The 12,445-nt window shown below is 63.6% G+C and overlaps 1 protein-coding gene across 2 annotated transcripts in view; it reads left to right on the top strand.

Moving 5' to 3' along the window:
• The first annotated feature begins 11,344 nt into the window (after positions 1-11,344).
• GRM4 (glutamate metabotropic receptor 4) overlaps positions 11,345-12,445 on the top strand; it is a 41,724-nt gene continuing 40,623 nt past the window's right edge. Inside the window, exon 1 of one of the 2 annotated variants that reach the window (XM_086476699.1) lies at positions 11,345-11,863. In XM_086476699.1, the coding sequence (XP_086332825.1) occupies positions 11,345-11,863 (519 nt within the window). The remainder of the gene's footprint in view (positions 11,864-12,445) is intronic. The other variant, XM_086476700.1, reaches the window with a different exon arrangement.

Genomic DNA, 12,445 nt, shown 5'->3' with positions numbered 1-12,445 from the left:
CGACCTCAGGGTGCCTCCGAGGGCTGCTTTGGGTGAAGGGATTTGTGCCCGGCTTAGCCTGTGGTGGCTGGAGCCACCTCAGCCCTGGCTTGTGGGTGACCCACGAGCTTGGAGCACTGGCTGGTGCCTCTCGTGTGTCCTGAGGCTTTTTGGGGCTTGGGGCAGACAGGGGGGGTCCTCTCCTCTCCTCCCAGGGGCTTGGTGGTCCTGAACACTGCTGGGTGCAGTCCCCCCTCCTGTCCATGACTCTTTGCCCTACATCATGTCAGTCCAAATAGCCCCCTCGGGTCATCAGGTGATCCCAGTTGTGGGTCCTTGGTTGGGTCCCGTGGGGGGGGTCTCCCAAACCCATTGCAGTGTTTCAGCTGCTTCTGTGGTGGGGACAAGGTGGCTTCTTGACTTTTGGACCCCCCCACTGGCTGCTCTGCTCCCCGCTCAGAGGGACCTGGGTGAGTCCTCGCCCCCCTGAGAGCCTTTTGGGAGTAAGTGGCATGGGCGCTGGCGTGGGTGAGGGTTGCACGCCGTGTGTGCACGCATGGCGGGGTTGGACGGGGCTGTCCCCCTCCTGGGGCTGCCCTCCCCTGCACCAGAGCAGAATAACAACAAGAACTGCTCCGGCTCTCGCTGTAAATGAAATCCCTGCAACAGCCTGGTCTCTCTGCAGGAGACAGCGCTCTGGGCATGATCCCGTGAGCATCCGAATCCATGGGAATACCGCCACTTATTTTAATGGCAGGAGGGCAGCTGGCCAGCTTTTCAGGCAAGTATATCTTGCTGGAGAGCACATAGCTCCTTCAAAGGCCTGGCCGGGGCATTGTGCTGGGAGGCGGGTGGTCCTGAATGCCTCTGGAAAAGCATCTCGTCTCCAGTCTCCTGAACAGGATCCGGGTGACAGGGCTGCGATCGCCAGCGCTGAGCCCTTTGCAGCAGCACCCTGCCTGCCCGGGACCTGGCTGACCCCACACCAGGGCTGGTGTTTTGCTATTCCAAGCAAGCAACACGAACCCTCAGGGAAGATGAGGCTGGAAAGGCACGTTGGAAGGGCCGTGCTTTGCTTTTTGGTGCTTGGAGGGGCAGGTGGAGCTGCAGAGAGCCCTCCATGCACCCAGACCCCTGCTTTGTGTGCACGGACAGGGGTCCGTGCACGGGCTGGGTGCTCTCGCAGCCCCGGCACGCCGGCAGGTGTACTCCCTAATCGCTCCGGTTACCGATTATCTTGCAGTCATTACCATGATGGATTGGAGCAGTTAATGTGTCAATGGCCATTACTAGGGGGCTGTGTTTTCTCTGGATTAATGAATTGACACACCACAACAGGCTCCTCGGAGCTGCTGGGGACTGGGGGGGGTGGTTTGATAGCGAAAGAAGGCGATGCACGAGCCGTGCACCACGGTCACGCGTGCAGAGTGGGGTGTTGGCATCGTTTTATGGGAGGCTGAAGAGAAGGGCAATGGTTTGGGGTGACGGGACTCCCGTGAGAGCCTCGTCGCTGTCCCGTGGAGCTGCTCCCACCATGGGGAGGGGAAATTTGGGGATGGCTGTTAATGCACTCAGTGGGAGCTCTCAAAGTAGCCTGGCACAGGAGACCCCCCCTCCCGTGCCCTCGCTGTGCACCTTGCAGGGTCTTGCAGGGTTCGGCAAAGGCCGGCGCGCTCACACCCGTGGGAGCTGCCGTGGGCCTCTGCTTCTGCGCACGTAGAAATTCGAGGATGTGACCTGCGGGAAGCTCTGCCCGTGGGGTCTGGAGGGCCGGATTCCTGTCAGTCCTGCTGCTGGGTTGATGGCTGCGATGATGGCTGTAGGTGATGGGCAGGAATAGAAGGACAAGTACGAGCAAAATATGCCTCGATGCTAAGGACCAGGAGGGGAGAGGTGCTGGGGGCAGCAGGGCATGAGAGGGGCCAGGTCCATCCCTCCTCCCGCCGGCCGGAGCTTTTGCAACCCTTCGTCCCCGGTGCTGCTCGGCAGAGGGGGCTTGCAAGGCTACAGCCCCCCCCACCCCCCCCCCCCCCCCCACTTCGGGAGCCGGGGGGCTGCCGGTGGCTGGTGCGGGGGTCCCCCGCCGCGGTGCGCTAGTGCTTTAAAAGGCTGGCAAAGCCGGCGGCGGGCTTCCCAGCTCCTCTTCATGTAAAACTTCCCCCGGCCCCGGCTCTCCTCCTCCTCCTCCTCCTCTTCCTCCTCCTTCTCCTCCTCCTCCTCCTCCTCCTCCTCCTCGTCGCGGCTGCGGAGCGCGGCGGGTCCCGCCCGGCTGCGGCTCGCTCGGCTCCCCGGGCCGGGGCCGGGGGGGAGGGGGGGGGGGGGGGCGCTGCGGGCTGCCCCCCGCCGCATGCCGCAGGGCCCCCCCGGGGTTCCCGCTCCCCGCCGGGGCCGGAGGCGGATCGCGGCAGCGGGCGGAGGGCGGAGACGGGGTCGGCGGCGCCGCCAACTTCGCGCACCCCGCGGGTAAGTGCGGGGCGGTGCGGGAGGGGCGCGGAGCATCCCCGGGACGCCCGGTGTGTGTGTCGTCCCCCCCACCTCAACCTTCCCCAAGGGGCTGCGGTGCCCCCTCCTCATCCTCCCTGCAGCCCTGCTGCTCCCCCCCCCCCCTCCGCAACGCTCCAGCAAATTTTCCGCCTTTCTTTCCTTTTTTTTTTTTTTTTGTGTGGGTTTTTTTTTGTTTGTTTTTGTTTTTTGGGGCGCTGCGACAGCGGAGGCTGCAGCAGGGAGCCCCCCCAGCCCCAGCCTGCCCCCCACGCTCCCCCTTCTCCCACTCATTGCCCTATTCATAGTCGTGGGGCTGCGGAGCGCTGCCCCTCGCCTCCCCGCTGCATCCCGCCCGGGGGGGGGGGGGGGGGACGGACACGGGGGGGGACACCCCCTACCCCAGTCCCCAAACCTGCCACCTTTGTCCCCAGAGATGCCCGTCGCCCCGGCATGGGCTGCGGGAAGGGAGCTGGGGGGGGCACTCGTCCGGCTGGAGGGGGCTGGGAAGGGGGTTGGGGCAGGAGGCAGCGGGCAGGGGCTGGGGGCTGGGGCCGAGCCGCAGGCGGGTGGCAGCCCCCGCCTCGCCTCGCCGCAGCGGGCAGGGCCCGCAGAGCCCGCCGCAGGGCAGGGCAGGGGGAGAGAGAACCGGTGCTTTGCCCAGGTCAGCGGGGAAGGGGCTGCCCGTTCGAGCTTGGGGGGGTTTTTGGAGGGTAAAACCCTTCCCTGGAGCTGGGGTGACCCCACGAAGGCTTCCCCGGTTCTGGGCAGGGAGCCCTCGCTCTCTGTGCAGACCCACGCTCCCAGGTTTGTTTTCCTCTCCCGAGCGCTCTCCCTGCTCCTCGATGCTTTTTGGGAGAGCGGATCTGTGTGGCTTCGGGAGCTGCTGGGGAACTTGGCAGCCGTGGGGAAAAAAAACAAAACCACAGAGAAGTCTCCCACCACCTGCCTGGGCACAGACCTGCCGCCCTCCCTCCTCTTCCTCCTCCTCCTGGTGTGATGAGTTTGCCGTGCTCTGCCAGCCGGGTTATTTTTCTGTGGGCTGCTTCAGGCTTTGCGGGGGGATGCCCGCTGCCTTCAGCGGTGGCTGCGACGGAGAAGCTGCGGAGTGAGTCATTGCCATCGCTGCCGCCGGGTGACCTGTGTCTCGGGGCTTGGCAGGGTGGGTGGCACGAAGCCGGGCTGGGGTGACCGGAGGAGCTCACCGGCACTGGCCGCTCGCCCGAGGCAGGGCCCGGGGAGGGAGCGAACTGAGCTGATCTGTTGAATGCGATGAGAAAATGCCAAGAGAAGTGCCAAAAGAAAACGCTTGTTTCCTTCCCTCCCTTCGCTCTCCGTAAGCAGGGTTTTATCCGCACCGGGGGGCATGGGGGTACGTGCTGGGCATGGCTGCGGCTGGGGGGGAGAGCTGGGGTGAGACCCTCCTCCCTCTGACCTGCTGCCTCCGTGCCGAGAGCTGTGGTCCGATGGGATGTGCAGAAATCCTGACTGATTTTGGTCAGCCTGGCCGAGCTGGGGAGGGGGGATGCAGTGCCGGGGGCTGTGGTGAGGGTGGTCTGTCTTTGGAAGGGTGGTGAGCCCCCATGGGCAGCAGCGGGCTCCAGCTGCCCCGGATTGAGGGGGGGGCTCAGGCAAGCCCATTTTGGGGGGGGGGCAGCAGGCGCTTGGCTGGTGGTGCTGAGCTGCACCCCGAGGTGTTGAGGGGGAGCTTCGAGGGGATTTTACAGCCAGAACCGAAGCTCGGGTACAGCCATGGCCCGGCCCCGCACCCCAGGGGCCAGTATCGCCCTGCGGAGGAGCCTGCCGGCTCCCCAAAAAAGAGCGTCACGTGCTTCAACTTTGGCATCAGGCAGGAGGAGGATGGATTTGTCAGCTCAGCCACCCCCTTCCAGCTCTTCCCAGAAAGGCAACGGCTTGAAGATGTGGCAGGTCCTAATTATAACATACGCGAACCCGCTCCTGCCGCCCTCCCCAGCTTCGTGCCCACTGCGGGCACCGTCTCTTCCTCTCGGGCTTCGCATCTAGTGGAGGGGTTTCCTCTGCGGGGTGGTCCGGTTCCCCGTGCCCCTGGGCTGTGGATGGCCCTGCACAAAGTCCGGCTCAGGATGGGGGTCTCTGCCCCCGCCGGGGCTTTCCCGGTCTGGGTACAGGCAGGGGCTCGTGCTGCCAGACCGGGGTCTTGGGGCGTAGGTGTGATGGGGACCAGAAACGCCGTGGGGTGTCACGGGCACCGCTGGGGACTGGCAGTCAGGCTGCGCTCTTGCTCCGAGCCAGCGCCGTCCCAATTTGCAGAAGGTGATCAAAAATTAATTGTGGGATTTTGCTGCACGTGGCAGGAGCGGGGATGAGCGCCGGCTCCTTCCCTCCCTCCGGCCTCTCCCGGCTGGAGCTCTGTGCACGTTGGCTGCCAGCAGAGACCCCGCGCCGCCTCCCGCAAGGTGAGCTGCCGCGATCTCCGCCCGCTCCGCGGCCCGATCCTGCTCGCCTGCCCCTCGCTGCGCGATCCGATCCTTCAAAGTGAGGGATTAGCCCTGGCCTGCTTGGCAGCGGGGAGGGAGGGGGAAGGAGAGAGCTTGCCTGCAGTTCAGGATGGATGTATATCGCGTGATGAATATTCCCTGGTTCTGATCCGCGCCCAGTGGGAGCATTTTTCTTTCGACTTCAGCATCCTTTGGGGGATGCTCCGGGGCAGCAAGGAGGGTGGCAATACCCGTTTTTTTTCCCCCCGGTGGGGCTCTGAGCTGGGTGCTGGCAAGACCCGGTGGCAGAGAGGTTGAGTGGGCACCCTGGCGATGGGCTGGGGCTTATGCAAGCGTTGTGATGTTGGTTTGTGCGTCGATTGAAGATTTGCTGGGGGGGGGGGGGGGGGCTGCATCTTGGAGCGCACGGGGTGGGTTTTGATGGTAAAACCTGGGGTCTCTGCTCACCGCTGCCTGCTGAGCTGTGGCCTTGCTTTTCCTCCAAGTGAACGCTGGGGTACTTGACCTGAATACTTAAGGTTTTGCCTGTCGAGAGAGAACTTAACCTGGCATCCCCTCCCTCCGTGTCTAAATTCTGCTGTACTTCACGGAGCTTTTGCAATTAAAAAAAAAGCAGGAGCCAAAGTGAAGTTCCCTGTAATCGCTTGCAAGTGGGGAAGAGTGAGTGTGCGCTAATTGGGATATTGTGCTGCGCGCCGGCTGGCCCCGCTTGCCGAAGGAATAGCAGGTGGGGAAAGAAACGGCCTTGATTTTCAAAAAGATGCCGGCGAGCTCCTCGCAGCCAGCGTGGCAGAAGCCAGCACAGCCCTCCCAGTGCTGGGGCTGGGGTGGGGAGGTCTCCTTGGTGGTGGGCCGATGGGTGGTTGGCTCCTTGGCAGCTGGGGATGGGGTGCTTGTGGCTCTTGACCACTGATTCCTGCATCTCCTGAACCGTGTCACCGGCTCAGCCTTTGCCTGGTTTAACAAGCCCCAATGCAACTGTGTGGGCTCAGCACAAAACCAGTGAGTGCCCTGGCTCTGAACTGGGAGCCAACAGGTCCTGCACAGCTGAAGGAGCCCGGTCCCACTGCAGGCAGAGCTCTGTGGTCTGTGGGAGCAGGGTCGGCTTGGAGAGGGGTGGGATGCTCGGGCTGCCCTGCGAGAAGCCCTGGCTGGGGTTGGAATAACTTGCCTCTTGGCTTTGCCTGCTGCCGGCGGTGATAAAGCCGCGGTGATTAGCGCTTAGCCAGCGCTTGGGTTGATGGCATGTGAGATGTGAGCTTGCCTGCCTGCAGCGGCATGGGCTCCATGGAGCTACTGGCAGTAAAATTACTTGGTCTTGACTGGGAGTCCTGCAGGCAGCGGAGTGAGGGAGAGAAATGGGCCATTTCCTTCCTTCCTTATTTATTTATTTGCCCCCCACGCCCGAAGGAGATTTTTCTTCGCTGCAAAATCGCTGCGTCGAGGAGCAGGTCTGGGGAGCTCCAGCAAAGACCCACCCTGTGCTGTGCAGCCGTGACTGGCCAAGTCTCCTCTGGCCGCAGGGCTAGTGCTCTCGGGATCGGTCGGTGCAATTCGGGGGTCCCTCTGGGCTGCCTCTTCCTGGGGCTGCCGCAGCACCGGGCTGAGGCAGGGAAATTTTGCAGCCAAAACCCACGCGATGCGTGCGGCGGGGGTTCCGGCTGCCTCTCCTAGAGATGCGCCAGCCCCAGCGAGCAGCCCTGAGCCCTCGCCTTGGCTCCGAAGCCCTGGGGTGCAGACCCCCGCGGCAGGACGGGCTGTGTGAGCGGTGGCCATGCAGCTGGGGATGCGTCCCAGCGCCTGCGAGCACCTCCGGGGTCTGTGGGATGCAGCGAGCCTGGATTGTGTCTCACAGCAGCCCCGGCTGGTGGGGTGCTTGCAGGGCTGCATGGAAGGAGCTGCATGGAAGGAGCTGCATGGAAGGAGCTGCATGGAAGGAGCTGCATGGAAGGAGCTGTGGGAAGGAGCTGCGGAGGTGAAGCCTGGGATGGTCGATCCCTGCAGCCAGGACATGGTCCCTCCTCCGGGCACTGGAGATAGTTCTGCAGCAGGAGCTGTGTGCGGCGCAGGGGAATTTTCAATCAGCGCTTGATTTCTCCTGCCCAGCTGAGCCCTCGCTCTGCCCCATCCAGGGGCCTTCGGGGATGGCGACGCTGGTGCTGGCCGGTGGCTCGGTGGCACGGCCACCACTAGAGGGGGGCAGGATGCCACCGTGCAGGACCGGCCCCGTGTCCTGGGGTGCTGGGGACCCGCAGGGCAGGGGTACAGCCTGGGAGCTCAGCGCTGCCCGTGGCCCCCTTGGCTCTCCCTGTCCCGGGGTGGCAGCAGCCCCAGCACCCGCTTCTGCAGCTCCTGGCGCTTGTTAGATCCGTTTGGGTCAGGTCGAGCTGCGAACAGTGCCTGGGGTCTGGAGATGCGCTCGGTTTGGTTAGTCCTTTCGTTGCTTTCCGGGTGGTGGATCTGACTGTTGCATGGCCGGGATGAAGGCGACGGAAAGGCTCGTTCCTCACCGATGATTTGTTTGTGGGAAGCAGGAGGAAGCAGCATTGCTCCTTCCTTTGGTGCTGTGATAAAATGCCACGCTGGGCATTTATCCCACCCCGTTTCTCACCACCCTCGGGGGCGCGTACCTGCACCTGACTTGTTGCAAATCTGCAAATATTTCTTCCCTCGGGGCGGTGGTGCCCCCGCAGAGCTGTGCAGAAGGGGCAGGAGGGCGGCTGCCCATAGCACGTGGGTAGGGCTGTTCCCTGGTGTAGGCAGGCATCTCCCTCCAGATGTGCATCTCCCTCCAGATGTGCAGGACCAGTCTCGCGGCAGAAGGGCTGCTTTAGGGTAGTGCAGGAGCTGGGCTCGCTGGGGAGGCACAGGCTGGTCCCACACCTTGGAGGAGGGTTGGATTTCCCTCCTTCTTGCCCTTGAGCTTTAAGACCTGGGCTCCTGCCTGCTTGCCCACCCCTCTGGGCAGTACCCCAAGGCTGGGTGCATCCCCGGCTTGGGTGGGACCAAGATTTGGGCTGTGTGAGGAGCAGTGGCTTGTGTGCGGCCATGGAGATGCTCGAGGCAGGTGGAGGATGACAGGGGGAAGGGGATGCTCGTCTCCTGGCCCTTCTTCCTGATGAGCACTCAGGCCATTCGCAGCACAGGCTCATCAGGTAATTCAGGCTGCATCTCCCCTACTGATTCAGCGAGGGATACAAACCATCTCCCCCCTCCCCTCCCCATTATTTGTGCTTTCTTCTTGCCTGCCGTGATATTTTTACCTTCAGTTCGTTCAGATTATATGATCAAAGGAGGCACAAAGGGGAGAGAACAGAGAGGAAAAAGCTTAAACGAAGAAAGGGAGAGGCTGTGGGCTCTGGGGGCACTGCCAGCTCCACGGGAGCTGCCATGGGCTCGGAAGATATTCCCGGGAGCGGGTCTACGTGGTGACCCATCGCACCTTCTCCGATGGGCAGAAATGTCGCGGCTCCAGGGGTGAGGGTGTGAGAAATGACCTGATTTCTGGTGTGGGGCTGCATGCGGGGGGGGTGGGTGGGGTGGGGTGCTGTGGTGTTCGAGCATCTCTGGGTCTCCCCATCATCTGCCTCCTCACCACCAGCAGAGCCTGACCTGCTTCCAGGCTGTAGCAGGAGCTGCTTTCCCCTGCTCTGCTCCTGCTGCAGTGGATGATGGTTCTTGCAAAGGAGACGGGATCATGCGGAGGGTTGATCTCTGTCCCTGATCCCCGTCTGAGCGGGGCCGCGCTCATGGGGGCTCTCCCAGCGGCAGGGTGGGCTGGGGCGGGTGGGTGTCGTGCCGCAGCCCTCCCGAGCTCCTGCCTTTTTGAAGCAAAGAGCTTGGCACCGGGTAATTCTGGTTGCTTAAAAGCCCCGGCTGTCAGAAACGCTTTGGAGATGGGCCTTCAAGTGGCTCCGACAGGCAGGGATGTGCATAATTTATGGAGCCGAGTTGAGGCAAGGGCCATCCTGGCTGGGGTGGCTGTGGAGCTGGGAACCTCCTCCGCGGTGTAAAGGGGCTTGGCACGGCTGGCTCCAGCGGGCAGCACCCCTCAGGGCCGGCTGAGGATCTGGCCCGGCAGGTGTGGGCTCGGATGCTGGGCTCTGCGCTTGAACTGAGATTAATTTAAGCGGTTTCTTCGCTGTTGCAGCCCGTCCTGCTTGGGGAATGCATTTGCCTGCTCGGCTCTCCTCTGCTTTTTGGTGCCTTGCATTAATCATGCGCTGCCCTTGAAGCATCCATCAGCAGCTGCTTGGAGACGGCAGGGACGGGTGGCAGGGGAGAGCCTTCCCCCAGAGGGGAAACTGAGGCAGGGGGCCGTGCTGCTTGGGCAGGCGCAGCTCCGGGTGCAGGGAGGGGGACGAAGGGATGTCGTGCAGCATGACTGTGGCAGCACCCTGCGCCCATTCGAGGGGCTCAGTGGTGAAAGCAAAAGGGACAAGCTGAGGGCTCAGGGAGTTGTGGAAGGATGGTGAGAGGTAAGACACCCCCCCCCCCCCCCGGGAGGTTCTAGTGAGGGTGTGGGGCTGGGATGGAGCGGCTGGAGGGGGGGCTGAGGAGGAGCTGGCACCTCCCAGATACAGCGTGGGCATCGGTGTGCTGGGGCAGCGGGGCAGGAGGGCACTTAGCAAGAGCGGGTGGGTTTTTTCCACCTGGTAAAAGGACCGAATCTCACGCCGCGCTGTTGGATGGTTGATTGGGACCCAGGGGTGCCTCCTTCCTGCACTGGGCAGCGCTGCTCTTCGGTTGCTGTTTCTCAGGGGGAGAGCAGCCGGCAACGCCAAAATCCTCCCCACGGGCTGTCCTTGGTGCCGGGGCTGCCAATGCCCCGTGGCCCTCGGGGAGGTGTTGGGATGCAGCGTGTGCCCGTGGGCATCACCCAGGCGCTGCTCCCAGTGCCTTCCTCACCGGTTTTGCCCCCAGTTTCCCGAGGGATCCTTTGCTCCCTCCTTCCTCCCCTGCAGGCACCCAGCTTGGGGTCTGATGGGTGTTGCAGCCCGGCGCTCTTGGCACATGGCCGATCATCGATCCTTGCTGCTTTCGATTTGAGCAGACCCTCGGGTTCCTTGCCTGGGATAGCCAGAGAGCCAAACTCCCCCCGCAGCTCAGGTGACCCTCGGTGCTGTCGATATTTGCTGCTGGCAGCTGTCGATAACGGACGCTTGCAAGGAAGCAGCTGCCAGTTCAGAAATCAGTGGCCCGAAGGAAGAGCGGCAGGAGCAGCAGCGCTCAGGGTAGCGATTCAGATCCGTGACGCCGGGGTTCGGCAGTGCCTGGCTGCGTTGGCTCTCGCTTAAGACGCGCATCGGCTCCCGGTCCGCTCCGTTTGCAGCGCGGCGCTCGAGACGTGGGGACTCGTGGCAAGCGATTGAAAAGCCCTCGTTGGGAGACAGCCCCCAGGTCCTCTGGCTTGCTTGAGCTCGCTGGTGCAGGGGATGGGGGATGGCTCGTGTCCCTGACCCCCACCAAGACCTGGGAAGAGGCTTGGGAAGATGTTCAGCCTCAGGCTGCTTTGCTGGGGGCAGGAGGTTATGTCTGGCTGGGCCCTCGATGGGGACGAGGAAGGGGAGGTGGGTGCAGCAAGGGGTGCTCAGGAGAGGAGGGGGCTCGCTGCTCGATAGAGGATCTGGTTAAAGAGCTCAGCTCAGGGTTCAAATCAAGCTCAGCTTTAAGGTGGCTGCTTGGCTGCCCGGCTGTGCCCTGGGGCAGGAGGGATGCTCTAGGGCAGGCAGGGACCAGGGCTGTGGGTGCAGGTGGGGTTTGCCCCCTTCTCTGAGCACTGTCTTGGGGCCTGTCCCACCCAGCAGCTCCCTGAATTGGGGATGGGATGGGGTCCCAGGGCATCCCTCCAGCCTCAAGCTGGCCACTATCCTGGTCCTGCTCCTTGGGGCAGAGGGAGCCGGGGGCCCCAGCACTCATCCCTCTGCCTGGATGCAATTGGGCTGAGCCAAAGCTGCTGGTGTGAATCAAAAATCAACCAAATCCCAAATCTATTTTTTGCAATAACCCCCAGTGCTAATTTCTGCCGGGCTCCGTGATGAAAGCCTGGAATAGCTGATGTCCTCTTCATGCTTCTGCTTAATTTTCTCTCTCTCTCCCTCCCTCCTCCCCCCACCCCACCCCCCCCCGCCCCTCTCAAGGGCTCCAGAGGAAGGACCCGAAGCTTTACTTGGGCTCACATATCTGCCGCCACCTCTTCGCCCCGGCGTAGCCATGCAGACCCCGGTGCCCTCCCGCAGCCCGGCCGCCCGCTGCTCCCCGGGGGTCGGCATCACCGGTGGGAGCCGCTGACCGTGCCGCGAGCGGGAGCTCGCCGGGAGCCATGCCGCCCGCCTGTGCCAGCCTCGCTCCCTGACCGCCGCCGGGTTTCGGGCTGCGAGCTCTGCCCCAGCACGGCTTTGGCGATGAGCGGGGGTTATTTTTGCATGGAGCGTCTCTCCTTCTGCCTCCTCCTGAGTGCCTGGAGCTGGGGGTGGGCGCCTGGGGGTGCCGCCAAGCCCAAGGGCCAGGGCTACCCGCACATGAACTCCATCCGAATCGACGGGGACATCACGCTCGGGGGGCTCTTCCCCGTGCACGGCCGGGGCGCGGAGGGCAAAGCCTGCGGGGAGCTGAAGAAGGAGAAGGGCATCCATCGCCTGGAGGCCATGCTCTTCGCCCTGGACCGCATCAACAACGACCCCGACCTGCTCCCCAATATCACCCTGGGCGCCCGCATCCTGGACACGTGCTCGCGGGACACGCACGCCCTGGAGCAGTCGCTGACCTTCGTGCAAGCCCTCATCGAGAAGGACAGCACCGAGGTGCGCTGCGTCAACGGCGGCCCCCCCATCATCACCAAGCCGGAGCGGGTGGTCGGCGTCATCGGCGCCTCGGGCAGCTCCGTCTCCATCATGGTGGCCAACATCCTGCGGCTCTTCAAGGTAGGGCTTGGCGAGGGTAAAAAATGACCCCTCGGCGAAACCACCGCGGGTGTTTCTGCAGTGCTGGGGGGTAGGCAGGAGCCGGTGTCTTTAAAACCCTTCTCCTGCCTCCCCCAGGTCCCCAGGGATCCCTTCCTCCATCCCCCTCCAGTGACGACACTTTTAGCAGGAGGATTTTTATCTCTTCTCCCCCGGCTTTGTGGCGACGGGGGGATGCTGGTGCTCCTGGCGTCAGTGGGGCTGCAGGAGGGAGGTCACCTTGCAGGGGGTGGATGGGGAGGTGGGCTGAGGATGGGCGTGGGGTGGGATAACTCCAGCTGGAAGGGACCGTGGGGGGGCTCAGCTGACCGCCTGCACCCCACAGTGCCCACTCTGGGGTCAGACCAGGTTGCTCAGGGCTTGGTCGTGGTGGGTCTTGAAAACCTCTGAGGCTGGAGAGAGCCCAGGGGGAGCTCCCTGAGGCGTTCTGGGGTGCAGCCCTTCCCCCCCCCCCGCTCCCTGGCTGTTACCTGAGGGGGCTTGGCCAGTCTGCAGGAGCAGTGTCACCCGGAGGGGTCAGTCTGGGGGGACCCTGGCCGTCTT

The sequence above is a fragment of the Leptosomus discolor genome, chromosome 21 (assembly GCF_034619465.1).
Source record: "Leptosomus discolor isolate bLepDis1 chromosome 21, bLepDis1.hap2, whole genome shotgun sequence".
Lineage (NCBI taxonomy): Eukaryota > Metazoa > Chordata > Aves > Leptosomiformes > Leptosomidae > Leptosomus > Leptosomus discolor.
This window is presented reverse-complemented; position numbering and strand designations above follow the sequence as displayed.